Here is a 27,558-nt window from a genome sequence, read left to right as displayed (position 1 = left end):
TGGCGCTTACAAACTGGTTGGTATGATAAAATTCCGGAAGGTGTGTTTTCAGACTGGAAACAATGGCTACAAGAAATTACTGAGCTAACAGAACTCCGTATACCGCGTTAAAGTTTTTAATTAACTGCGCAATAGATGGCGACGACATTGCTCCAAAGATCATGACTTCCATTACGTAAACTTCAGGCGGCTTAGAACGATCCATACCTCGCCATAAGAAACGTTGCGAATCCTGATCCTGCTTCCTAATGCGCACCTGGTGGAACATCTCTTTGATGTCCGCCATGAATGCCACCTTCTTTAATCTTCCCCTTACAAGAACTGCATTCAACGGTGGAACCAAATCAGGACCCTTCAGCAAAAGGTCATTCAAAGAAAAACCGTGCGACTTAGCTTTGGCATCCATTACCAGACGAAACTTATAAGTGCTAATTACGCTAAAATGTGGAAGATACCAGGTATTCCGAGTCTCTTTAAGTTCTTCAGGACTCATTTTTCTTGCATAGCCCTTTTCAATGTAGTCATTTATTTTATTACAATATTGTTCGGCATATTCCGAGTTCAAATCCATTTTTCGTTCAATGATTTGGAGTCTACGAAGAGCATTAGGTTTACTATCAGGAAAAGTAAAATGTTTATATTTGTACAACTGTCCGATTTCAAATCGATCGTTAACACGCTTCAGAGTACGATTCATTATGTCTAAGGCTCTTGCATCTTCGTCAGAAAGCTTTGCAACATAATTTGTAATACCAAAATCCTCAACTCGATAAATTTGCTTCACGAGCTCTGTCAATTCCACATCATTTTCTTGGAAACTTAGAAACACGTGCAACTCGTTGCTAGAAACGCTTACAGATGGTTGGATTTCCCCATGAATAGTCCAGCCGAGATGACAACGTGTTAATTGCAGTCCTTGCAGAGAATATTGAACAGTTTTTAAAGGTACAATCAAGCCTGCGTTATTTGATCCAATTAACATTCGCGGTTTTGCCAACAGTATAGCATCGATCTTCTCTCGTCAATTAACGGATACAACTGTTTAACCTTCTCAGCGTCAAACTGGACTTGCGGGAGCTTCACATCCTTTATTGTTCTAACTTTGTCGATTTTGTACCATTTTCCCTGATTGCTTGGTCCAGATATTTCAAAAGAAAGTAACATAGAATCATTTTCTCTATGAGAAATTCCGTTTGTCCAACGATACGAAACGGGTACTACAGGACCTTCTAGAGAACATATCGAAAATGTTAGAAAACCTTCTAAATTTTTTTCATTTTTCCCATGGAGATTTACAGTTTGAAATGCGAATCATTATTCAGATTTGTTTAAATCAGTTTAGATAACTAAGATCTGGAATAAAGCAACATGATTTCGATTTCCAAAAAATTATCTTATTATAAGGCAAACATTTTTAGTATTAATAAAGAATTTGGCTTACGTTTCTCGTTAAAATTTCAGAACTCAAATACGGAATATAATTTCCATACTTCTGTTGATATAAACACAAATTTGGCACAGATAAGTAACGTATGAAAGATTCAAAAAATCTTTGCAGAATTGAAATCTAAACTTGAACCAAAATTGAAAAGAACTTCTATTCTTGATGAATTGAAATACAAATTCATCATTCTGACATAAATGTTTGATGAATGTGCTATGACAGAAATATGAAAACTACGAATTCTGCATTAAAATAAGGAGCTCAGTTTCAGACGACGAAACTATTCTAAGATCAGAAAAAAAACTGAAACAGAGAATATGAATTCAGATTCAAATTTAAATTTAGAATGTTTATAGGATGCTAACATCCGTACCTTTTGATCAAAATAACTAATAAACTGTTTGACGACTGCGCAATAATCTGTTTATTTGTTTTTCTACTGATAACCTTTGTTATCAAACATTATTGTGATCAACGTTTATACTGCCAGTCTGGCACTCAGAGATAAGGATTACCTATACGTTATCATCGGATCACATGTAATTTATTACACTCTATGTTTTTCTGTCAAATAAAGGTTTCGCCGTTTTTAACAATACTTGATTTTCTTATCCCATTTTTTTTTTTTGAGGTGGTTTTCAATGATTTTATTCCTGGTGAAATCTGAATCTGAAATCTGAATCTGAAATCTGAATCTGAAATCTGAATCTGAAATCTGAATCTGAAATCTGAATCTGAAATCTGAATCTGAAATCTGAATCTGAAATCTGAATCTGAAATCTGAATCTGAAATCTGAATCTGAAATCTGAATCTGAAATCTGAATCTGAAATCTGAATCTGAAATCTGAATCTGAAATCTGAATCTGAAATCTGAATCTGAAATCTGAATCTGAAATCTGAATCTGAAATCTGAATCTGAAATCTGAATCTGAAATCTGAATCTGAAATCTGAATCTGAAATCTGAATCTGAAATCTGAATCTGAAATCTGAATCTGAAATCTGAATCTGAAATCTGAATCTGAAATCTGAATCTGAAATCTGAATCTGAAATCTGAATCTGAAATCTGAATCTGAAATCTGAATCTGAATCTGAAATCTGAATCTGAAATCTGAATCTGAAATCTGAATCTGAAATCTGAATCTGAAATCTGAATCTGAAATCTGAATCTGAAATCTGAATCAGAAATCTGAATCTGAAATCTGAATCTGAATCTGAAATCTGAATCTGAAATCTGAATCTGAAATCTGAATCTGAAATCTGAATCTGAAATCTGAATCTGAAATCTGAATCTGAAATCTGAATCTGAAATCTGAATCTGAAATCTGAATCTGAAATCTGAATCTGAAATCTGAATCTGAAATCTGAATCTGAAATCTGAATCTGAAATCTGAATCTGAAATCTGAATCTGAAATCTGAATCTGAAATCTGAATCTGAAATCTGAATCTGAAATCTGAATCTGAAATCTGAATCTGAAATCTGAATCTGAAATCTGAATCTGAAATCTGAATCTGAAATCTGAATCTGAAATCTGAATCTGAAATCTGAATCTGAAATCTGAATCTGAAATCTGAATCTGAAATCTGAATCTGAAATCTGAATCTGAAATCTGAATCTGAAATCTGAATCTGAAATCTGAATCTGAAATCTGAATCTGAAATCTGAATCTGAAATCTGAATCTGAAATCTGAATCTGAAATCTGAATCTGAAATCTGAATCTGAATCTGAAATCTGAATCTGAAATCTGAATCTGAAATCTGAATCTTAAATCTGAATCTGAAATCTGAAATCTGAAATCTGAATCTGAAATCTGAATCTGAAATCTGAATCTGAAATCTGAATCTGAAATCTGAATCTCAAATCTGAATCTGAATCTGAAATCTGAATCTGAAATCTGAATCTCAAATCTGAATCTGAAATCTGAATCTGAAATCTGAATCTGAAATCTGAATCTTAAATCTGAATCTGAAATCTGAAATCTGAAATCTGAATCTGAAATCTGAATCTGAAATCTGAATCTGAAATCTGAATCTGAAATCTGAATCTGAAATCTGAATCTGAAATCTGAATCTGAAATCTGAATCTGAAATCTGAATCTGAAATCTGAATCTCAAATCTGAATCTGAATCTGAAATCTGAATCAGAAATCTGAATCTCAAATCTGAATCTGAAATCTGAATCTGAAATCTGAATCTCAAATCTGAATCTGAAATCTGAATCTGAAATCTGAATCTGAAATCTGAATCTGAAATCTGAATCTGAAATCTGAATCTGAAATCTGAATCTGAAATCTGAATCTGAAATCTGAATCTGAAATCTGAATCTGAAATCTGAATCTGAAATCTGAATCTGAAATCTGAATCTGAAATCTGAATCTGAAATCTGAATCTGAAATCTGAAATCTGAATCTGAAATCTGAATCTGAAATCTGAATCTGAAATCTGAATCTGAAATCTGAATCTGAAATCTGAATCTGAAATCTGAATCTGAAATCTGAATCTGAAATCTGAATCTGAAATCTGAATCTGAAATCTGAATCTTAAATCTGAATCTGAAATCTGAATCTGAAATCTGAATCTGAAATCTGAATCTGAAATCTGAATCTGAAATCTGAATCTGAAATCTGAATCTGAAATCTGAATATGAAATCTGAATCTGAAATCTGAATCTTAAATCTGAATCTGAAATCTGAATCTGAAATCTGAATCTGAAATCTGAATCTGAAATCTGAATCTGAAATCTGAATCTGAAATCTGAATCTGAAATCTGAATCTGAAATCTGAATCTTAAATCTGAATCTGAAATCTGAATCTGAAATCTGAATCTGAAATCTGAATCTGAAATCTGAATCTGAAATCTGAATCTGAAATCTGAATCTGAAATCTGAATATGAAATCTGAATCTGAAATCTGAATCTGAAATCTGAATATGAATTCTGAATCTGAAATCTGAATCTGAAATCTGAATCTGAAATCTGAATCTGAAATCTGAATCTGAAATCTGAATCTGAAATCTGAATCTGAAATCTGAATCTGAAATCTGAATCTTAAATCTGAATCTGAAATCTGAATCTGAATCTGAAATCTGAAATCTGAATCTGAAATCTGAATCTGAAATCTGAATCTGAAATCTGAATCTGAAATCTGAATCTGAAATCTGAATCTGAAATCTGAATCTGAAATCTGAATCTGAAATCTGAATATGAAATCTGAATCTGAAATCTGAATCTGAAATCTGAATATGAATTCTGAATCTGAAATCTGAATCTGAAATCTGAATCTGAAATCTGAATCTGAAATCTGAATCTGAAATCTGAATCTGAAATCTGAATCTGAAATCTGAATCTTAAATCTGAATCTGAAATCTGAATCTGAATCTGAAATCTGAATCGGAAATCTGAATCTGAAATCTGAACCTGAAATTTAAATTTGAACTCTGAATCTGAAATCTGAAATCTGGAATCTGAAATCTGAAATCTGAAATCTGAATCTGATATCTGAATCTAACAGTTTGGCAATAGATTAAATGTGGAGTAGAAATGTAAAACGATTTTCGAAATTAGACAGGAAGAAAATAGAATTTAGAAAACTAGAAAAAAGAAAATTTAGATAGAAAAGAGGAAACCAACTTTGTAATTTTAGATGTAAGTTATCTTTTATCTTTAATTAAAAAAAAAAAAAAAAAAAAAAAAAAAAAAAAAAAAAAAAAAAAAAAAAAAAAAAAAATCTGATATCTGAATCTGAAATCTGAATCTGAAACCTGAATCTGAAACCTGAATCTAAAATCTGAATCTGAAACCTGAATCTGAAACCTGAATCTGAAATCTGAATCTGAAATCTGAATCTGAAATCTGAATCTGAAATCTGAATCTGAAATCTGAATCTGAAATCTGAATCTGAAATCTGAATCTGAAATCTGAATCTGAAATCTGAATCTGAAATCTGAATCTGAAATCTGAATCTGAAATCTGAATCTGAAATCTGAATCTGAAATCTGAATCTGAAATCTGAATTTGAAATCTGAATCTGAAATCTGAATCTGAAATCTGAAATCTGAAATATGAATCTGAAATCTGAATCTGAAATCTGAATCTGAAATCTGAATCTGAAATCTGAATCTGAAATCTGAATCTGAAATCTGAATCTGAAATCTGAATCTGAAATCTGAATCTGAAATCTGAATCTGAAATCTGAATCTGAAATCTGAATCTGAAATCTGAATCTGAAATCTGAATCTGAAATCTGAATCTGAAATCTGAATCTGAAATCTGAATCGGAAATCTGAATCGGAAATCTGAATCTGAAATCTGAATCTGAAATCTGAATCTGAAATTTGAATCTGAAATCTGGATCTTAAATATGAATCTGAAATCTGAATCTGTCTGAATCTGAAATCTGATTCTGAAATCTGAATCTGAAATCTGAATCTGAAATCTCAAACTGAAATCTGAATCTGAAATCTGAAATCCGACTCTGAAATCTGAATCTGAAATCTGAATCTGAAATCTGAATCTGGAATCTGAATCTGAAATCTGAATCTGAAATTTGAATCTGAAATCGGAATCTAAAATCTGGAATCCGAATCTGAAATCTGAAATCTGAATCTGAAATCTGAATTCTTAAATCTGAATCTGAAATTCGAATCTGAAATGTGAATCTGAAATCTGAATGTGAAATCTGAAATCTGAATCTGAAATCTGAATCTGGAATCTGAATCTGAAATCTGAATCTGGAATCTGAATCTGAAATCTGAATCTGAAATCTGAATCTGCACTCTGAATCTGAAAGCTGAATATGGAATCTGAATTTGAAGTCTGAATCTGAATCTGAAATCCGAATCTGAAGTTTGAATCTGAAATTTGAATCGGTATTCTGAATCTGAAATCTGGAATCTGAAATCTGAATCTGAAACTGAAATCTGAAAACTATAATCTGAATCTGAAATCTGAGTCGGAAATCTGAACCTGAAATCTGAATCTGAATCTTAAATCTGAATCTAAAATCTGGAATCTTAATCTGAAATCTCAAACTGAAATCTGAATTAGGAACCCCAAATATGAATTCAAATTTTGAATTTGAATCTTTCTCGTTAATCGGAAATCTGTTATCAGAATTCTGAATTTAAAGTAATATTCTTTTGGTATCTGAACTGACATTCTTACCTTCATTTTAAATACTTATTATGACATTTGAATCTGAATCTGAATTCTTAGTCTGAGTTCGAAATTTTTCGTTATCTTAAGTCTGTTTTCAATTTGAATCAAAATCCTTAATTTGAGTTTGAAATCTGAATTCTGTACGTGTTTTCTTAATTTGAACTCTGAATCTGAATGCTAATTCTGATAAATAGATCTGATCTCTGAATCTGAAGTCAAAATTTTTAATATGAATACTGAATCTGAAAATTGAATTTAGATTGTAGAATCTATACTCTTATTTCTGGTTTTGAATTCTGAATATAACATCCGACTGTGGTTGTCGATTCTGATTTCCAAATTTTATTATAACCAGAAAACTATTCTGCGAATACCCCGAGACCCTTTGATGTTAAATGGAAAATATGGACAATTTCTTTCAAACATAAACTCTTTATTAACATCTGTCATCGGTGGAAACTCTTTTTGTGGTAAACTCTTTTTCGCTAAATGCTTCGGGGGCAGGCAGTGTGGAAGAAAAGTGCCAAAAAGAAAATTCGCTTCCGGGGATCCCGGAGGAAACCTTTCCAAATTGGCTCAATCTCCCCAACCAATTAACCGAACCGGTGCGCAATAGCTTTTGGTTTTTGTTGTTGTTGTTGAAAAGTTCAGACTCTTGCTCTCTCTTGAGCGATTTGTGGGTGGGCTTCACCTTTTTGGGATGTGGGAGGAATTGTATTGATGTGAAGAGGGAAATTGCGAAGCCCGGGGAATTTTCTGGAAAGGATTTGTGTTGGTAGGATTGGTTTGTTGTGTGACTGTTTTGTGTATTGAATTAGTTTTCTGGTAGTTTGTGTTATGTTTTGAAAATGTTTTCAATATGGGGATTGTTATTGCTTTTTTGAATAGTGGGATGGGAAGAGGGGGTGGGGAGTTTTGTTTTGGGGTGTTGTATATTTTTTTGTATTTTTTTCGCTTGTTATGGTTTTGCAAAGTAGATGATATTCTTTTTTTCTACTTTGATCTTTTCATTTGAATGGATCTTATTTTTTTTCCACTCGTAAGTATTTTGTTTTTTTTTCATCAAATTTTAGGAGAATCACAATATAATCGTTTTACAATTGGATAAAACATAATAAACTGAACCTGACTATCGAGGATTGATTTAAAATTTTGACAAGGTACAATATAAATTCCTAATGGGTTTCAAATACGATTTTGATATCGATTTCCTTTTTAAGCATTTGATTTTCAAACAGTTTACAATCGTTTTCCGAACATAACTTTTTGTAGGAAGCTTTGAGATGTTCCGGGACTACAGTAATTTATGATTGTTGATACAGTACATGGCGATTGGTTGTGTTTTTCTCTGCATTTTGTAAGAAATTGGTTCAAATTTTACTCTTTACTTGTTCGTTACAAAAGTCTAGTACAGATTAATCGTTGGAGTGAATGGCTATTTTCAAAAATTCACCAAACACGTGTTTAATAGTTACTGCTTTTTCCAGTCTCGGTGCTTAATATCCTTTAATTTGAATCCATCCAACAAATTTTAGAAAATGTTTCATCTACCTTATTTCCGTTTACCCAAATGCCTCTCGAAAAAGCAGTAACATTAAATGAATAGGGATCACAGAACAATTACGAACATTTCTACCTTTTTGTTTCGTTTCTATAGTTTAAATCTAATATTTATTATTCTTATGAATCTAGAGGTTCACCATTGTTTTTTTTATGATTACAAATCTCATCTTCTATACCTCCGGGAAGAAGACGACCGATCAACGACCAGATCAGCTCTCCCGTAGTACGAAATGTCTAAGCAAAGCGACACCCACGCGCAACACACTTCTGTTTGTTACTTCAGCTTCTCTACTACAACACTTGTCTTCATCTTCTTTTAACTTCGCTATTCGATCGAACAGCCAGAGCAAGATTTCTGCGAAGAAGAAAAACTTCTCGCATCTATTCGAGATTGGCTGCCCCTTCCGACTTTCTATTTACAAGTGTGTTTCTCCTGCTTACACAATTTTCCCTGTTTCTGTAATATACAGAAAAATGGTTTTTCAAATGCGATTTCTCGTATGTGCGTGTGAGTTTACATCGTTCATGTGTAACAAATATAGTTTCGATTTTTTTGATTCCATACTTGAGCGGGGTCCGATCAAGCCCATCCTCTGTTCCTCCTACGCAGTGATTGATCTGCATTCGTAATAGAGAAATGCCCACGCAAGATGAACACTCTCGTGGTGTCGAAGGAATTCGGTGGGTGAGATCGTTCCGTCGCCTAGTTTCCATGACTACGCTGCTTGTTTGTTTGTTTTTTGCTTCAGTGATTAACCCTTTTCATACGGCTGCTAGTATTTAGTATGTTTGTTTTCTCTTCTGTTCTGACATCAATGCTTTTGCTTCTACTTTGTCTCGTCAAAATAATATAAAATAGTGTTTTAGCAGTATCGGCTGTATTGATTATATCGCAGATGTATGTTTCTCATTTCGTTTTTTTATGATTTTATACTCTCTCTATCGTACTTGGTAGGTATTCCTCTCTAGGCCCGCTTCTACCGGAGAAACCGGGTCCTGGTGGTGTTATTTTGAGAATTTGTTCCGATAGCTCAAAGATTTTTCAATTACTTCCCATATTAACTAACGTTGTTTTGCTGGTTGATGCACACCAATTTGATCCGAAACGCGAAGCGAGTGGCGTTCAATTGAAATAGGATGGCGATATTTTTTTCATTTTTTTTTTTGTTTTATTTTTATATTTTTTATATCCTAAAGTACATTTGTAAAAAATAAAGCTAGAAATAGTAATGCCCCTCAGAGCAATAAATTCGAAAGGTTGGAAAAAAGGACAAATAGATTAAAGCATTTTTCTTAATGTTTTATGACTAAATCAAGGTGTAGCGATAATTTGGTTCTGAAGGTCGCCTCAAGACAAACATATTGACTCAGAGGCCACATGTAGGTAACTTTATTGGAGAAGTTCCGGATTTCGAACCCTTAAGTTGATTGTTCTATGAAAGAATAGCAGGTATTTGAATTAGGGTTTTAGGTTACATTTAAAAAAAAAGAAGGAGATTTGCTTCGCTACACCGAGCCGTAATAAATCACAGATGGTTCAGGATTTGTCCTCGTTTCCGCTCTCACCGGGAAGAAGAAGAAGTACAGAGTAAGCGAAGGGGAAAAGAAAAATAAGAATATCACAAAACCAAAAGTGCCTTTGACCTTTTTCTTGCGCCCTCTTCTCTATCATCTTTGCAGCTACAGTAAGTGTGAATAGAGGCAGACACGGCGGGAAAAAATACCAAGAAGAAAACAATTGTTGAATAAAAAGGTTCCTTTAGAGGTATCGTTTTCCCGCAACGTCCGGAAGGTAATCATAAAAAGTAAAACTAAAAGTGTATTTTTTTGTGCACCGCCAATCCTATTTCAAGCCGAACGCCTCGGCTCGTTGTTTTGCTAGCAATTTGAATGTTTAAATAATTTGAAAGAAATCAACTAAAACTACCGATACTTCGTATCGAAATGGATTTCTTATTGTTTTTGCGTCAATCAACAAATAAACACTCAACATGTTGCTTTTTTTACATAATGACCTATAGATAAAACGATATAGTTACATTTTCGTCCAATTTTGACTGTTTGTGTATAGCTCTTTAGTTTTCTATTGCAAGTTGGATAATTTTTGTAGTATTTATCGATTAGATCCGGTAGTTGATAAATTAGTGTCGATTGGTTGCAAAAGTTGTGTCGAGGATGATTTTTTTTTCTGTTTGGTTCATATGTTTAAAATCGGTCCATATTACGCTTGTTCAATTTTTCCATTCAATAATCGTCTGTGTGTGTATGTGACTTATTTTCTATACAGGTTTGCAATTCATAGTTGCACGTTTACTTCATTTAATGTGGTATTTAATTTTGTTATTTGTGGCTTTTTCAGAAAATATAAAATATATCGATTAGAGAAGATTTCAATAGAAACGCGTTGATAGCAACCGATCCATCTGGCGCAAAAAACTGAGCAAGTTTCAAGGAAAAATCTCTAACAGAGAAATATTCTAATCATTTGCTCGATGCACCGCTGCGCCTTGATCTGCTTTGGCTATCCGAATGACAGATCGGTTGGAACCAACACGCTATAACATGCGTTTTCCATTTTGTCAAAAGGAGACATATGAGATCAAACGAATATTTGCAGCAGTGCTTAAACATCTGTTTGAAAATACTAATTTCTTTTATGTGATTAAAAATAAAATCTAGATTGCAAATGTTTGTTTTGACTTTTTTTCGGGGGGAAGGGCGATGAATGAATGAATGAATGCATAGAATAGTGACTATGTATTGCTCGGCTTGCTTCGACCACCGAACAATGCCTCTTATAGTTTGAGTGTTTACCAAATTTATGAGATTTTTCTTTTGAAAGATTAAATTTTTATACTCGAGGTTTGTTCAAATTAATTGTATTGCACTGGGCTAAAGTATCAAGTTAAATTCATTTACTGAAATCAATTTTTTAGAATTTTCTGCGGTCTAATGGTTTGTTTTATGCACCAAATTTGAAGTGATAAAAATTATGCACAAAAAAAGCGTCTGGATTCGGAAGATTTGGTTCGGCAAAAAGGGGGAGCCAAAGTCTTGCAGACGATAAAGATCCTCCTTTCACCTTCCCAGAAACATCCGATAAGTAGAAGGGCGGAGTTATGATGTTATCTGTTCTTACTTTATCTGCACTGATGTAGGGTTTCGTCTACTCTCCATGTGTAAAAATTACTAGAAGGCACACACTCTCTTCTACATGATATTATGGATTTTAAAACTGTGCTATTTACAAGAGACAATTTATGTCTCCGAATGTAAAAATTACCAGTTTGTCGAACGCACAAAATCATCTAAAAAATGGAAAATCAAAAATTCAACCAAAGCATGAAATTATCAATTGGCAAAGTTTCTAAACTCCGCCCCCTGAGAGTTGGCCTTTGTAAAACACCGTAATAGCAGCAGTTCCTAAGATGTGAGTTTGGATTTTGCTATCGGCGTGTGGGCGGCCGAGTAAACGAGAAAGTCTGTCCACACGGTGGCGAGCCAGCACTTTCTACACCCTCCATCATAATAATCATTGTATTTAATTTTCTCATTTTTTAATCAAGAACTTACTTCTGCTTTGCATCGCGTTATCAATTTTGTGATAAGTCTTTCGATTCTCGTTTGTTTTGTTTCTTTTAGTATATTGTCACACACACTCTCCATTATGTATGCTAGCTCTCTCTGTCATTCGGTCTCGTGCTTCCCTGTTGTCTTAACACATGCCTTTCTACTATAATATTACTCTCCTCTGCATCATCTGCTGCCTTCTTCCTCAACTGTAAACCTTTCTGTGCCTGTCTTGCCCTATCTGTGTTTTCCTGCGTGTTCTGGCACGTACGTCGTGCACATGCTTTGCGCCTAATCTAACGTTCCGGTTCGCTTCTCATCTGTTCATCCGTGTTCGGATTTAGCTTTGCCTTGGCTGTTGTAATCGTAAAACATACTTTTAATAGTTGGATTTTGTACTGTGTTTGTTTTAGTTCACGTATGATTCTGCTGCGTCGTCTAGGGCTTCTTGCTGGAAAGCAACAACGCTCTAACTGCGCAGTAGCTTCTTGTCTCTCAGCAGATCTCACCCTTTAGCCGAAAGTCGAATTCGATGCGCAATTATCTAGATTTTTTTTCTGAATTTTACATCCATACGGGAATGGTGATAAACAATAATTAAGATGTTATGTTCAATACGAAAAATGATAAATTCTATGGATATCACAGAAAAATTCTCAATAAGAACATTTGTTTCGATATGAAATAGGATTTGTGGTTTGGTTTTTGAATTTATGAAGGGAGGACTGATTGCGCATTGAGTTGAACTTTCGAGCGAGATCTCTGTTCTATCACGATAAGGGGATTTTAGCGTGTTTTGGTCTTTTGACAGTAATTCGTACGTTTCAATTGGTTGCTTCGTAAAAGAATGAACCTCTGTCCATTGTATTAAAGTCAGACGAGGATTCGAAGCACATGTTTTTTTGTTTACACAAATATATAAAATTGAAAACAATGGAAATGACTAATACGTATAATGCAAAAAATAACAATTTATCTGTGCCCATCGCGTGACCCCTCGGCAGTGGCAGGCCACGTGGTGCCTCGCGTACTTGGATTACGCTAATTGGATCGAAACACTACGCTATGATATTTAGGTTTGGATGGAATTTGTATTGCGATGAGCTTTGGAATCTAGAGAATACTTGTTTGATTATCGAATGGAATGAAAATGTGTTTTATTTAAGAAGCCACGGGCAAGCTCACGTGGCGTTCCATTGCCGAAGGATGGGAGCGAAAAGGCTTACAAAAATAAATTTATGATATCGATTTGTAATGGCCGATTGTTGGACCAGAAATGTCACGCTTCAAATTAAAAATAAAACATTAAAAAGAGTTATACATAACTAGAATCGACAATCAATGTTTAGTACAAAAGGTTCGACTCACGTTCCTCGTTCCGCGTTTGTTTTTCTGCTTACTGATCAACGAACTAATTTCAATTTCCGCTTCCTGGATAAAGCTTTTACGAAAATGTATACAGGAATTGTTTAGGTTTTTTGGTGGTTCAATTTGACTGATCGAAAATGTACATTGCTTTGATCTTTGAGACTGCAAAGATTTTGCCAAATCAGTACTCTCTGTGCACAATAATACTTTTGTACCCGTGAGAATGTCTAGTTCGACAGCACTTCGCATTTACGATGTTTTCTAGTACGATTAAATTTGTTTGTTGTTGTTGATAGCGATTGACGGGATTGCTGTTGGTGTGATCGTTGCAGCTCCAAACTAACTGGTACGGAAAGCTCGTCTTCGGACCCATGTCTTGGTTAGGCTTGAACGTTCAGAACCATTTTGAGATTGTGAGTGAAATCAACGCTACGATTGGCTTTGGCTACAGCTGCAGCACAGGACATGTTTGATTTCACTGGCTTTGCCTTAGACCTAGACGATGAGGAAGCTGTAGGCGAGGATCCCTTGCTCGAGTTGGGGCCATTTCTGTTGCCTCCAACGGTGGCGGACGATGGTAAGTTTGTAGTTGCCTTGTCGTTCATGAATGTCTTCGAAGTTGTTGTATTTAAAGCTGGTGCTACCGTACTCGCGGTGGATGATACCGACGTCGTCCAGTGAACTGGTGGTTTTGGTAAAGCGGTGGGCGCTGGAGCATCATAACACTTGCTACCAGCGAAATGGGAAAACTTTGGAGGCGAACCGGGCAACATGCCCGGATACGTTCCTAGTGAAACATTGAAGTTACCGCCACCAGGACTTGGCCGCTGATAGCTGGTATTGAGATTAAAGCTATTATTGTTTCGTCCACTGGGCGAACTGGTACTGTAATAATTGCCACCCTTATTACTGACAGGCGACGAAGATTTCACTATCGGGATTGCACCCGACGTCGACAGACTTCTGAAGTAACCCGAGCTTGGCGACTTTTGTCCTCGGTTCCCGTTACCGTTGTTGTTCCCGGTGGAATTGTGCCTCTTGCCACCACTTCCGCCACCCAACTGCTGTGGACTGTGGTTGTTGAAATACCGCTCAGCATAGTTGCCGTTTTTACCACTCCGGTTGTGCGAGTTGGTCATCTTGTATTCACTTTCTTGAACGCTTTGTTTCACTTGTCAGTCAATTGTTCTCGGTTTGCGATTCGCTTTGTTTTTTAAAACTATTATCACACTTTATTATTAATTTGTTAAATATAAACTATATTTATTTTGTATCATTCAATTATACTGCTTCAGTTTGTGATTACGTCTTCTTCTTTTAGTGGAATTTTTCTTCTTTTGATATTATTTTATTATAAAAATATCTCGATACTAAAAGAAAATGCAGGATACACAACATAATCGAGTGCAGAGATACGATTTTGTGGTTTACGTTTCACTACCGATAATTTTCCACTCACTTTACCTTGCAGTATGTAACTCCAAGGCAATAAACTTTCTTTTTCTTCGAATGATTCCAACAAACACTAGTGGATCTCTCGGTCGATGTTTTTTGTCCTACCTTTCACTGACGGCATCGGGGAAGGATATTCCACTATTCTTGACAGCTTTTCCAAGCTTTCTCCACAAGATTGCAGGAAACTATCACAGAAGTCGTAGGGAAATAGAATAAATATCTCCCTTGAGCACTGATAGCCTTCCGAGAAAAAAAAAACACACCCGATAGGTATTAATGGAGTTTGCTGTTTTGCAGTCGACGCAAATAGTCCGTTCCTTTGTTCTCGCCAAAACCTTGCTCACAACTTTCGTACACTGTCTGGCAGACGATAGTGTTGCCAGAGGCTTGGTGCGAACGTACGTGAACAAATTCGCGCGTGATTGTGTGACTTGTGTGCACCAACAAACAGGACCTCCGCTTCAACCTGGCGTTCCACTTTCCTCTGCAGCAGATTCGTCCACTGTTTCCAATGGTCAAATTTGCGTGATGCAAAATTTGCAGGAAACACTTTCAAAACTCGTAGCAAGTGCGTATGTACTAGTATTTGTGTAGGGCCGTTGTCGCGCTCTGGAAAAGTAGAAAAGAAACGAATGATGTAGCTCGTCTATTAAAAAAAACACAGTTTATATCGAGTTTCCACCCAGGGACAGCGTCAATGAAAAAATAAAACACGTAACGAACTCGTTTTAGTATGAGTGTATGAGTGAGTTTGCATGTTTTGCTCGGTGGGGGTAATCCACTGGCGAGCGAACCAACCATCTGCGTAGTTTCACAAACCCTGGTTGGCTCGAATTTCATAGAGCTGTGGTGACGTAAATGAAACAAAATGGCGTCCCAGATACAATCCGAATATATATTTTTCCAACATGTATCCTCTAAATAATTTCAGATTATTTCATTATTTTTCACTACGGTTTCGGTCTAATTTGTGTACGATGTTGAACGAAAAAGTTTACCTTTTAAACTATCGCGGACAAAGGAGATTCAACACCGAGACCTGACCCGTGTTTGGTACAATACACTCGAGACTATCGCACTCTGATTGATTTTTTTTTGAATTTTAACATCAAATTACTCAATAATTACAAGATTCCAGTAGCTTTTTCGTAATCACATTTAATTTCAACACAATCAGAAAATCTAGAAATATTGTTTTTGCCTCTATTTAAGTTGTTAAAAGTTACACGTAGAGTTTAGAGCCTTCTTTTAGCTCGTGATTCCTCCGCACGTCAGAATTTACTACTTTGGCTGACCACCATTCAGTAATCAAACTTCTAAACTACTCCCAAAAATTCACAATTATCCACTGATTTTCAGACACTCACTGACTGTAATTCCAACTCTTTTTTGCTTCTTCTTCACTACTCGACTCTGGACGAGGGAGGCTTCACGATCTCACTCCCGTTCTGTGATCTGTTCACATTGACTCTCTTCTTGCAACTGGCAGCAACGATGACTGGCGAGGTTCGACCAACCCAATTCGCTGGGTTCACCTTTGTTGGGTGGTGGGTTTACCTACCTCGATCTAGCCATACCTGAGCAAAAGTGCTGCCCGATGCAAGCGCGATGTGTTGAATTTGACTTGGGTTTTTAGCTTTCAGTTTGTACCCTTCCCAGTGGCATCCAAAATGAACGAATGTTGAAGTTCTTCTTTGCTTGTTTTAATTAAAATATTATTTTTGAACTTTCGGAGCACCTTTTCCTCAGAATGGAGGCTGCCAAACTTTTTTTCTTCAGTTTTCCTAAAATTTTATAAACTGTTCATTCAAAATTTTTAGCTATTGGCCATTGAAACCATGTCAAAAACGACATACACCACCACACAGGCGATGAGGCGAAAAGCTCTCGCATGGGCCCCACCAAACCCATATTCTAGGGCGAGCTTTTTCTTTATTGATGAAAATGAAAATCACATCTGTCAGTCATTCAGTTCGCAGAAAACACAAAGAGAGGTAATGGTCGTTCGGTCGTTCTGTCTTTTCTCGAAAAAATGGCTATTTATTCTGTGCTAAATTGAGCAATGATTGTCGCAAAACGTGGCCAAAGTGTATCCGCCCTGTTTGCTACGTAGAAAGTTTGTGAAAAATTGTTTTTCTCGGTGGAAAAGTTGATCTGAAAAAAGCAAAATGAATCACACTGCATAGTTGAGTGGAAAAGTGATCCGCACCTACAAGTTTTGTCAGTGGATCAATATATTGTGTTTCCCAATGTACATAGAAGCTGCTGGGTCGCTGCGAGCTCTCACACGCCTTCAGATAGAGGCACTCGCTATACATATAGTAAATATACGAGGGGAGTCAGCGTTCTGCTGTATGGTTATGTAGCGTAATCACCATGATGACGAAAAATTATGCTTGTGAGCGTATATGAAAAATTTACCACAGCGCAAATGAAACTCTATTGTTATTAAAACCGAATATCACGTACGGAAAGTTTGCCTTCGGGGAAGAAAATAACCAACGTGAAAAATTTCGCCCTTCTCCCGCCCATCTACTCCCCGAAAAGTCTGTGAAAGTGAAAATAGTGTTCCAGATCTAATGAGCAAAATTGGTTTCGGTTGCGCATAGGAAAATCTCCTGAATACTTAATTTTCGAGTGAAGCCAAATATGATAAAGACAGCGCCTGGCTATGGTTTGAAAACAGGAAGAGAAAAAAAAGTTTGTTCGAGTATGGAGGGAGTGTATGTATAGTTCGGGGTCATTTAGGAAGCCGTAGAACTGTAAGTTGTCTCATCTAGAATACGCCATCGTCATGTTGTGTTTCTTTGTTGAGTATTTCTGGTGGTGCCTTTCCCTTGCACACAGTACGGCCATCATGCAGGCGTAGGTATATGTGTAGAACAACACAATTGATCCGAATGGAGGAACAGTTTAAATCAATGCACACACGGATTGGATGAGTTGGGGAATCTCAAGCACCCTTCAAAATGGAACCGTTTAATGAAATTCTTTTGCTATGCACGTTGGACGGTTGGTCGTTCACTTTGGGAATCGAAATTTGGGTTTCTTGATGCTTGCCATGTTACCAGCAGACCAGCATCAGACGAGACAAGAATTTAATATATCTACATGATGTTTTATCCCATCTGCAATATGTGACCGTTAGGATCAATGAACTGACATTTTTTTTTTTTTTTGGTGATCACTACAATATACATAAAAATGGACTCATTGGATAAAAATTAAGTCTACCATTGTTTACTGAAAACGGAATGCATTCGATGGTAAAGGTTAAGCTGTAATTTTATAATTACCAGTAGCGTTTTATGCTTAGTATCAATTCCTACCGGCTTATTTTACTAATACTTCTTCTATAGTGAAAAATCACTCATTTATCAGAGAATTACCGGATCAAATTTGGCCTGATGTTTTCTCATTTTTACTTTACAAGAACAATTATGTTTTTTGTATGGTAAATTTTTAGGCAACAAGAGAAATATTCAATTTTCTAACATAATCGTCCTAGAAACGACAAGGCATCCGATGTTTTTTTCAGCTATTGGTGCCATTTTGAAAATCAAAGAAACCTCTACTTGAAGAAGATCTGATGTTTTATACATCTGGCTGAAAAGATCGACAGAAACATGAGGGGCATTAAGATGGATAAAATAGATGAAAAATTAAAAAAAAAAACGCTTTTAGCATAGCATAGCATAGCATTGGGTGACTACACACATCTTGCATTGGCTGATACACAAAGTACAACTCAATAATCAAAACAAACACAAGATGCCAAAAACGAGTTTCTGGATTAAAAACTCATTTCAAGTGTTAGTTTTGAAAATAAGTGTGGTACGATAATGCACACCGTGACAAGTCAATGTAATCATAATGGGGATGATCTGATACAGCTAAATGAACTATTCAGGTGCAGAGAACTCATACGACCCAGGGTGCTGTATTCAGATAGGTTGGGGAAGGGATATACACATGGGAAATCCTACTTGGCAAATAGGACTGATACGCAAAATAAATTTAATATGATGTAAATGCATTAAATCAAAAAATCGAAACGATCTCACCAAAGTCCATTAAAAGGTGGTGTTTTTCAGCCGGTGGTGTCTCTATTCTTCCTGATTCCAGTCATTTTGAAATGGGTTGCTTCCAAATATGTTTTTTAAATATCTGTTGCCTATGAAAAACGCGCATCGCAGCAATCAGGAAAATCACGCTGTCGTTTGCCCATCGCGGCTTCAACCTTTTCTCACTTTCATTAACCTTTAACTCAGGCTGCGCCACAACAATATCTATTTGCCAAATCCTTCAGATTTTTTACACCAACTTATTCTGGCTTTACCAGCATTCGACCACTAAACACATTATTGTACCAGGGCTTCGTTGAATTTTGCACTGCGCAAGTGAAAAACAGATCACACCGCCAGCCATTTTTCTTTGCTTTTCTTTAAAGCACTATTTTTCGAATAAAAATAAATGAATCCCGGCTAGCTGCTCTCAAAACATCACATATAAATATACTTTACTTCACTATATCCTTTTCAATGTAAAAAGTTCAATCCATAATTAAAAATTTGAAGTAGTTATGAGAACGCGAGACGGAACGCGCTACCGAAAAAAAACACGACCGTATTCGTCCAAGGCCAACTGCGAAATCCCAAAAAAAAAAAAAAAAATTAAAAAAAAAAAAAAAAAAAAAAAAAAAAAAAAAAAAAAAAAAAAAAAAAAAAAAAAAAAAAAACGCTTTTGTATTTTTAATAAAAACTCAACAGAATATGGGACCTAATATTCGTTAGGCCGAATAGTTGAAAAGGCCAATATTCGGTACATCTCTAGTATCTAGTATGGAGGGGATCTCAATTTTGGGCGATTGTTTCTAGTCAATAATATATGAAATCTTATGATAATATTAATATTATGGGCCAAAAGTTGGAAGAATCAATGCTGAAATAGGTACTGAAGGGCAGCAAAACCAACTATCAAAATATTGACCCATAACATACACAGAATAAAAGACAATTTAATAAAGATTACGGCGAAAAATTAAGAGCTCAAATCAATTGGAAGCAACTTCAATAATATTTTCTTCATACCAAAGTAATTTACATAGCATTGGTTGAACATGCTCCAAGAACGCTTAGCTAAATCAGAATCTTACTGTAATGCTAAGAACATTAGAGTTATTTAGTATTGTCTTGTGAAACCTATTAAAAATGCGGCTTATTTAGAGGAAAAAGAAAGATTTTCTGTGTTAAACCAATGATTTCAAATTGAGGCCAAAGTTTGATTTTTATTAGTGTTGTAGGGGTTTGTGATATAGTAAAATTTGCAAGTCAGTTGCTTCCTGAGCCGATGTCTGTGAGTTCAAGACCAAGAGTAAACATCGATCACAGTTGTACCGCATAAGTTTTTCAATAACTGTCCGCCAACTGTATCGTGGATATAAGTCGCGAATGACATAAAGGCGTTAAAGCGACTAAAATCGAAAAAAAATATTAGTGTAAGTCAGTTAACTTTGTAAAAGTTTTCTAAGAAAAAAAAGCGGGGAATTTTGAGGAAAAAGCTGGACTGCGGAACATTCAACAAAAAAGTGGAACATGTCCCGCTTTTGCTGGACGGATGGCAACCCTAGTCTAGAGGTCACACTAAAAGTAATTTTCTCTATTGGTACGGTCCAAACCCATGGTAGAAACATCCCAGAGCCTGTTATTAAATTCTTTTGACAGTTCATGGTCGATTTGAATGATCAAGGTGGACGAAACAGACTTTACGAATAAAAAGTGATATTTTAATGCGTTGGGGTCTATTTGGTCACCCTATTCCACCTAGCATCTCCGGGACCACATGAAAGCTATTGGCCTCAAGATTAAAGGAATCCATAGGAGAAGCATTTCGGGGACACTGGGTCGGAACCACGGTCAATCTGGCAGGTTCCGGAACGAAATATAGAATGTTTCTGTATAAAGACTTCTGCATATGAGAAGAAAGCTCTTGGCCTCGAAATGAAGGGAATTCATGGGAGAATCGATTCGGGGATAAAGGGTCGTGGCCATGGCTAATCTTGTCGGTTCCGGAACGAAATATGCCAAAGTTATCGGATCAAGACTTGCGGCATATGAGAAGAAAGCTCTTGACCTCAACATGAAGAAAAATATGGGGAGAAACGTGAGAATTGAGACTTGAGAAGTGAGCCGTGAAATTTCGTGCCCAATTTTTCACATCTTACTCCCTATTTTCCTTCATGTTGAGACCAAGAGCTTACCGCCAATATGCCGGAAGTCTCGATCCGATAACTTTGGCCTATTTCGATTCGGAACTGGTCATACCAGCTATGGTTAAGACCCCTCGTTCCCGAAAAGATTCTTCAATGGATTCCCTTCATGTTGAGGCCAAGAGCTTTCTTCTCATATGTTGCAAGTCTCATTCCGATAACTTTGAAATAATTATTTCCGGAACCGACCAGATTGGCCATAGCCACGACCCAGTGTCCCCGAAATGATTCTGCTATGGATTTCCTTCATCTTGAGGCCGAGAACTTTCTTCTAATATACGGCAAGTCTCGATCCGATAACTTTGGCATCTTCCGTTCCGGAACCGGCCAGATAGGCTATGTCCGCCACCCAGTGTCCTTGTAATATTTTTAACACGGATTCACATATTCTTAGGCTAACAGCTCTCCTCAGATAGGTCTTGATCTGATCACATCATTTTTTTTTATTGTCACGGAACCAGCTAGATTCCCACATAATCGAAGCGGATTGTCCCAAGCTTTGAATTTCAGGACAATTTCACATACGAATTTGTCATTATCTTCTCAACAACGCAACAATTCTTGATTACCTACATCATTTTGTCATGATACATATATGGGAGAGACAAAAGATTTCCGCTCAGAGAGAGAATAAAGAAAAAATCAAGCGTCGAATTCTTCGTCGTGCGCTTGGTTCAATGAATCTTTTTGCCTGAGTTGCTCCCTCCGTTGTTTTCCAGTGGTGCTCCAATAGTGGTGCTTTCCCAGTCCTGGAGCTTCATAGTCAGGGCACTTCTCGATACTCCGCAGAAAGGTTCAGGTCCAATCAACAGTCCCTGAGATCCTTCCCTAGCTAGTTGGTCTGCTTCTTCGTTCCCTAGGATACCGCAGTGGCCTGGTACCCAGAATAAAGATACTCTGTTCCTTATGGCCAGGTTTCTTAGTGCAACTTTACACTCCCAAACTAGTTTGGAGTAACATGTGAACGTACTTAGTGCTTGAAGTGCAGCCTGGCTGTCAGAGAATATGCAGATACTTGTGTACCTGTATCATCTTTTTAAACAGGCTAAAGTGCATTCTAGAATGGCTTGAACTTCTGCTTGGAATACTGTTGGCTAGTTTCCCATGTGAATTGAGATCCTGAGTGTAGATCCGAACACCCCTGCCCCAGTTCTATTATCCATTTTTGACCCATTAGTAAAGAATTTTATCGATCCGGGAGGAACCGCAGGACCACCTGACTCCCACACGTCCCTATCGTTGATATTTACATTGTATGGTATGTCTAGATTGAAAACGGGTTCCATCCAGTCATTGTTATTTACAATAAGTGACTTTATTTTAAATATCTTCAGGATTTTTAGGTGTCCTGTAAGACCCCCCTCATAGAGAGTTTTGTTTTTGGAAAATCTCAAGGCACTATTCTGCCTCTGACTCAATAAATTGATGTAATGGCAGGATATTTAGTAGTACATTAAGAGCCTCGTTTGATGTGCTTGGCATGGCGCCAGTTATAGATAGCGTTGCTATTCTCTGAAGCTTCGCTAGTTTCTTCCGAGCCGTAGCTTGCACAGTTTTGGAGCACCATACTGAGCAGGCATAGGAGATTTTGGGTCTTATTACAGCTGTAAATATCCAATGGATAATTTTCGGCCTAAGTCCTCATTTTTTCACTACTCCTTTGAGACAGACCCATAGAGCTGTTGAAACCTAGGCTATTACATGCTCTTTCTGCGGATTCCACGATAGCTTTAAATCTAGTATAATGCCTAAATATTTTACCTGTGATTTGAAATTGAGCACTTCCCTGTCAAATGTTAGAGGTTTTAGTGCAATTTTTATTCCAGCCAACAATTGCCGCGTGGCAATGTGCTTTGTAGAACATCAGAACAATATCATCAATAAAGCAAATTGCATGCTAGGATTTGTAAAACGTTTCAGCAAACACTTTCAAGATCCGTACACCATAAAATCACTTTATATATCCTATGTTCGTTCGATATTGGAGTATTGTAGCAGCATATGGAATCCTTATTCAAATATTCACGAGCAACGTCTCGAATCAGTTCAAAAACAATTTTTGTTATATGCGCTACGTAAAATCAATTGGTCCACTTTTCCTCTGCCATCGTATGAATCTCGTTGTAAGCTTATTGATATAGAACCTTTCAGTAAACGCAGAGAATTTTCCCAAATTGCATTTGTAAATGATGTTTTTACACAAAGAATAGACAGTCCTGAATTAATTTCAAAACTAAAGTTTTACGCACCCTCCCGTCCATTAAGAAAAAAACATTTGTTCTACATTAAACTTTACGACAAAGACTATGCAAAACATCAACCGATCAACGATCAAATCAAATGATGTACAAATACAATTTACAAAGTGAAATTATAGACGTAGCGATGAACAAAACACAATTAAAAAAGGCATTCAAAAACAAGTTCATAGAACAACGAAACAATAGCTTACATTAGTTTTAAGTAGTTTTAAGTATTGTAGTCTACATAGTTTGACTTGATAAATAAATAAATAAATGGTACACATCGTTGATTTACATCACCGTACATTTCTAGGTACAAGCCAAGAAATAAATTTAATTGTGTGGTCTTTGTGTTTCAACGTTTCGGAATTTAATCCTCGTTTGGTGACTAACAACTCGTTTGATATCGAATAAGGCAACAAACAAGGAATGTGATATATTTCCGTTTTTTTTGGACGCCAAAAAAAATCGAATCAGGGAACACGCACACAGAGCAGTTAAATAATCGAATCCGAAGTTTATTCAAGTCTCATTTTAGAGACCCCGATAGTCGAAATTAAATAATTCTCTATGCCCAGGTTACCAAACCTAGGAAACTGGTACAGCCAGGCAGACTCTTTCGGCGGTCTTGGTGATGGTCAACCGGGTGTCTGAAAATAAACCCTCGACCACTCACTCTACCATCATCCGCGCGCCACTTCGCTGGTTTCGGCCAGCAGCCATGTCGCGGCACAATCGCCCCACAAAGTTCGGCGCGATTTCGTGCGAGTTTGCTGTTGTACTTGAGCCTGGCTCAAAGCTTGTGTTTTGCTGGACGGCTACTGCCGCGTGACGAAACGCCTCCTCCTCCCCCTTTCCGTGCCGCGACGCGGGTTTGTTGTATTGTGTCGAGTTTGCGAGTTTGGGAATTCCTCGCTACCCCGCTTCACTCACCCCGCTGAGTGGTGCTGTAACAACAAAAGGCAGTTTGCATCGGCGATTCGAGGCTCAACCTCAACTCAACGACGAGAATTGGTTGGCCTCGAACTCGCCGCGAGTGAACGCAGAGGGACAAAGTGTCTGGCCGAGCTTTCCTATGTATCTATCTACCTGAACGAATAACGCGCATGGTGATGGTTTCAGCATGTTTTGCACGATCAAAACTCAGACGCGCATCGAGGAAGTTGGGCTGCACATATTAACATAATTTGGGTTTCGGTTACCTAGCTCAGTCTAGACTACATAGACAAACTAGGAAAACCGAAATATGTCAAAACCAATTTTAGTGTTGAACTGATTGAGTGATCGCCACTTAAATAGTTGATTGCATTGGTACGAAAAAAGAATAAATCATTGAAAAATAACAGATAAACATTAGATAGCTGCAAGTTTTGTAAGGAAATTTTTATTTCTTCATTTTACACCTCTCATAACTTTGTTTAATAAAAAAAAATCACAAAAACTTGCATTGTTTTGTTTCAATGAGTTTGTTGATAATTGTATATTACCTTGGCAAAAATATTTCATGAAGTTATTGAGAGCACTAGCAAGCAAAGCCTGTCATTTTTAATATACTTTTCATATAATTCAGATTTTTCATTTTAAAAGGGTTCTAATTTTTTGTTCATGATATACTTAGCTTCTTTTCATATAAGCAAAAAATAAGCTTAAGAAAGGCAAAACTAATTATTCAAGATAAACTTCATTTCAAGCTGATTTGTATTTTCTGGATGATATTCTTATCGAAAAATTTCTTTATCCATACCAATTTCCATACAAAATTGAAACGCTTTGCACTAATTAAGGTACCAACCAAATCATCTCAAATTTTACACTGATGCTTGGGGACCCAAAAGACATTTTGGCAGCGGTCTAGTGATCATATTTTGGACCGTGCAAATAATTTGAACCATTTTGTAACTTTTTATTTATTCGTCAAACATTGTTGAAAATATATAAAACTCAAACACAAATTAATGTCTTTGGATTTTACTAAATTTTAATTTTCATTTTGGAATCCTTTAGTAGTGTCTCGTGCTTTTTCCAAGAGAAGGATTTTTTAAATACTTTTCTATATTTGAAATTTTCGCACACGTGTCTCAAGTTCAAGTTTCGAAATGTTAACAAATCTTAGAATGTTTAATAAACGAAGTATTTTTAATTTTTTTAATGATAGATTCATATGTTAGTTTTTATTGCATCTTTGAATAAAGACATCAAAATACTTGAAAATTTCATCAGCATTCAGCAAGTTTATCAAATAAATTAGATTTCTTTATGATGAGAAAAATGGATAAAATAAATAAAAATCTTTTCGGAAATAAACTATTAGGGTAAGTGAGCCCTATTTTGGCATGGTCCTTTTCTTGGCATGCCAACATGTCTTTTCATGTTTTTCAGATGAAAAATTGAGCTAAAAAATTTTGAATATATTTTCATTGCGAAGAGAATTATTTGTTTCAAATCTGTGCATACCGATTTTTTTTTATTGTTTGTACATTATTGAAGTAGTTAATTTTTTTAAATCTGCATCCAAGGCAATTATGTTGGAAATCACCGTATGAAAATCAGATGAACTCACCTTTCTAGTGCAACTGTTTAATTCACATGCGATTTCAAACACGGACATTCATTTGAAAAATTTGCAATAAATTCTCATTCCTACAGTTAAACTCGGCAAAAAATCAAAAAATACTAGAAAAACGAAAGAATGAATATTTATTTAGGTTTTGAATAAAAATTTAAAACTAATTTATCGTTTTCTTTCCAATTATTCCTTAAAATATTAGATGTGAGTCGAGTTAAAAAAAATGTTTTAGCAAGATTTACATTCTAACATCTATTTGGCGTGTCAAACCACTGCGCAACGCCCCGGGCATTCGAGATGGCTCTTGCTAGAAGCTCATAATCTCAGCTAACAAATTCAAAAGGGCAAAATTTTAAATTACCATTCAAGGAATTTTTCAATTTCTTACTTTATGAAGCCAAACTCCACAATACGAAGATAGTTGTTTGGTAGTGAAAATATCCCTATGTGTCGCAATCGCAGGTCTCCTAGAGTATTTGACTATCAATTTATGGTCTATAAAAACTCATAAGGAATAATTTAAACAATGATTTATAAATGACAACACATCATGATGCACAGAACCATAGAAATATCGTAAATGAGCGGCTCAGCGGTTCTGAATTTGTCAAGTTAGCAATCAAGTCAGGAAATTGTCCAAAAAAACTGAGAAAATCTAAGCAATTTTTCCAATATTTGGAAAAGTCTAATCGATGAGAAAAGTTCTAAATATGATATTTCAATTCAACGTTACAATACCACTTTTACAACAACCACGTTCAAGTCGTTTTTTTAATAATTCGTTTATTTGACACGGCTCAAACCTTTCAGTATTACTCCCGTTCAAGTGATTTTTATATTGATGAAATTGTCTTAAAAAACTTCGCAAAAATTATGAACTGTGAAATCTTTCTAAAAAATTTCGAGGAATGTGAATCATTCGGGGCCAGATACGGATATTTTACCTCAATATTCTGGCAGCTGGACCACACCAACTTTTTTTTAAACTCTACGTTGAAAACCTGGGCTGTCTAGATAAGCCCATGTCATCTGAAATACTTTTCCTAGATTGATTGGCTTTATTAAGATTTTATCAGTCCTTCATAAGTAGCTTACTGTATACATATTGGAGAAATTTTTTGTAGTGTTCTGTTTAAAAAGTTTGCTTACAAAATATATTAGTTTAGATTTCATGAAAGGGATTTAATGTTCATAAAAAAGAGAAAGTTCGAACCACTCGCGGACATAATTCGTTTCTGAATCGGTCCCCCTGTGGTTGTCATTCATAAACCAATGATTTTTGCTCATAAACAAATATTCCGAAACAACCTGAGGTGTTTATATATCACTTTGTTTAAATGAGTAATAAGTTTAAAGTTTTTAAAATAAAAAAAAAATGCGAACATTCTGGACTTCCGACTTTTTGAAATGAAAGCTTAGGGTAAATGTACCCGACCTTGGCACCTAAGGCATGGTTTACCCTTTTTTTCGACATTCCTACCTTCCTGTTGAGTGCACCATATAACATCCTTTGGAAAATTTACTTGCTAACTTGCTTAGAGTTCAACAAAATTATGTTTTCTCTATGGAACTTTCATTAATGCGAGCAAAATGCAAGCAAAGTTCTCACTGCGGTGCTCCAATTACTTGGCCGCCGTACCAATTGTTTGCCGTTTCGATGATCCGATTCTTGGCCACCAGCAAAGTGCAATAGATCTTTACCAACAATGCTCAATTGACAGTTAACAGAATCGTTGGCTATTCTGAATATAAGGCCACTGACAGAATGACGTCAGCTGAGCGTAAAGTTCTATGCGACGATGGAACACCGGGCGCCACTCATACAACAAAAAGGCTTTTGAAAACATTGATGAAATTTGGTTGAAAGGGAAGCACAAAATAAGCTTTCATTTCAAAAAGTCGGAAGTCCAGAAATTCCGCAAT

General features: G+C 36.0%; 2 protein-coding genes across 7 annotated transcripts in view; one reads left to right on the top strand and one right to left on the bottom strand.

Moving 5' to 3' along the window:
- Nucleotides 1-7,060: 7,060 nt before the first annotated feature.
- Nucleotides 7,061-16,028, bottom strand: LOC129757374 (uncharacterized). 2 transcript variants are annotated; one of them, XM_055754579.1, is made up of 2 exons: nucleotides 15,926-16,028; nucleotides 7,061-15,167 (listed from the first exon to the last, which is right to left on the bottom strand). In XM_055754579.1, the coding sequence occupies exon 2, from the start codon at nucleotides 14,240-14,242 to the stop codon at nucleotides 13,484-13,486; it is 759 nt and encodes a 252-aa protein (XP_055610554.1). In that variant the 5' UTR covers nucleotides 14,243-15,167; nucleotides 15,926-16,028; the 3' UTR covers nucleotides 7,061-13,483. The 2 variants fall into 2 exon arrangements, with proteins under 2 accessions (XP_055610554.1, XP_055610553.1); XM_055754578.1 differs by having other exon boundaries at nucleotides 15,557-16,025.
- A 478-nt stretch (nucleotides 16,029-16,506) lies between these two features.
- LOC129752051 (E3 ubiquitin-protein ligase RNF38) overlaps nucleotides 16,507-27,558 on the top strand; it is a 91,383-nt gene continuing 80,331 nt past the window's right edge. For 4 of the 5 annotated variants that reach the window (XM_055747845.1, XM_055747844.1, XM_055747841.1 and 1 more), the window contains exon 1: nucleotides 16,507-16,552. The gene's annotated coding sequence lies outside the window, so the exon portion shown is untranslated. The remainder of the gene's footprint in view (nucleotides 16,553-27,558) is intronic. The other variant, XM_055747843.1, reaches the window with a different exon arrangement.

Source organism: Uranotaenia lowii, chromosome 3 (assembly GCF_029784155.1).
Source record: "Uranotaenia lowii strain MFRU-FL chromosome 3, ASM2978415v1, whole genome shotgun sequence".
Lineage (NCBI taxonomy): Eukaryota > Metazoa > Arthropoda > Insecta > Diptera > Culicidae > Uranotaenia > Uranotaenia lowii.
This window is presented reverse-complemented; position numbering and strand designations above follow the sequence as displayed.

Bases quoted from the DNA above. Each gene is read 5' to 3' on its own strand.
- LOC129757374 (XM_055754579.1), bottom strand. From the start codon at position 14,242: ATGACCAACTCGCACAACCGGAGTGGTAAAAACGGCAACTATGCTGAG.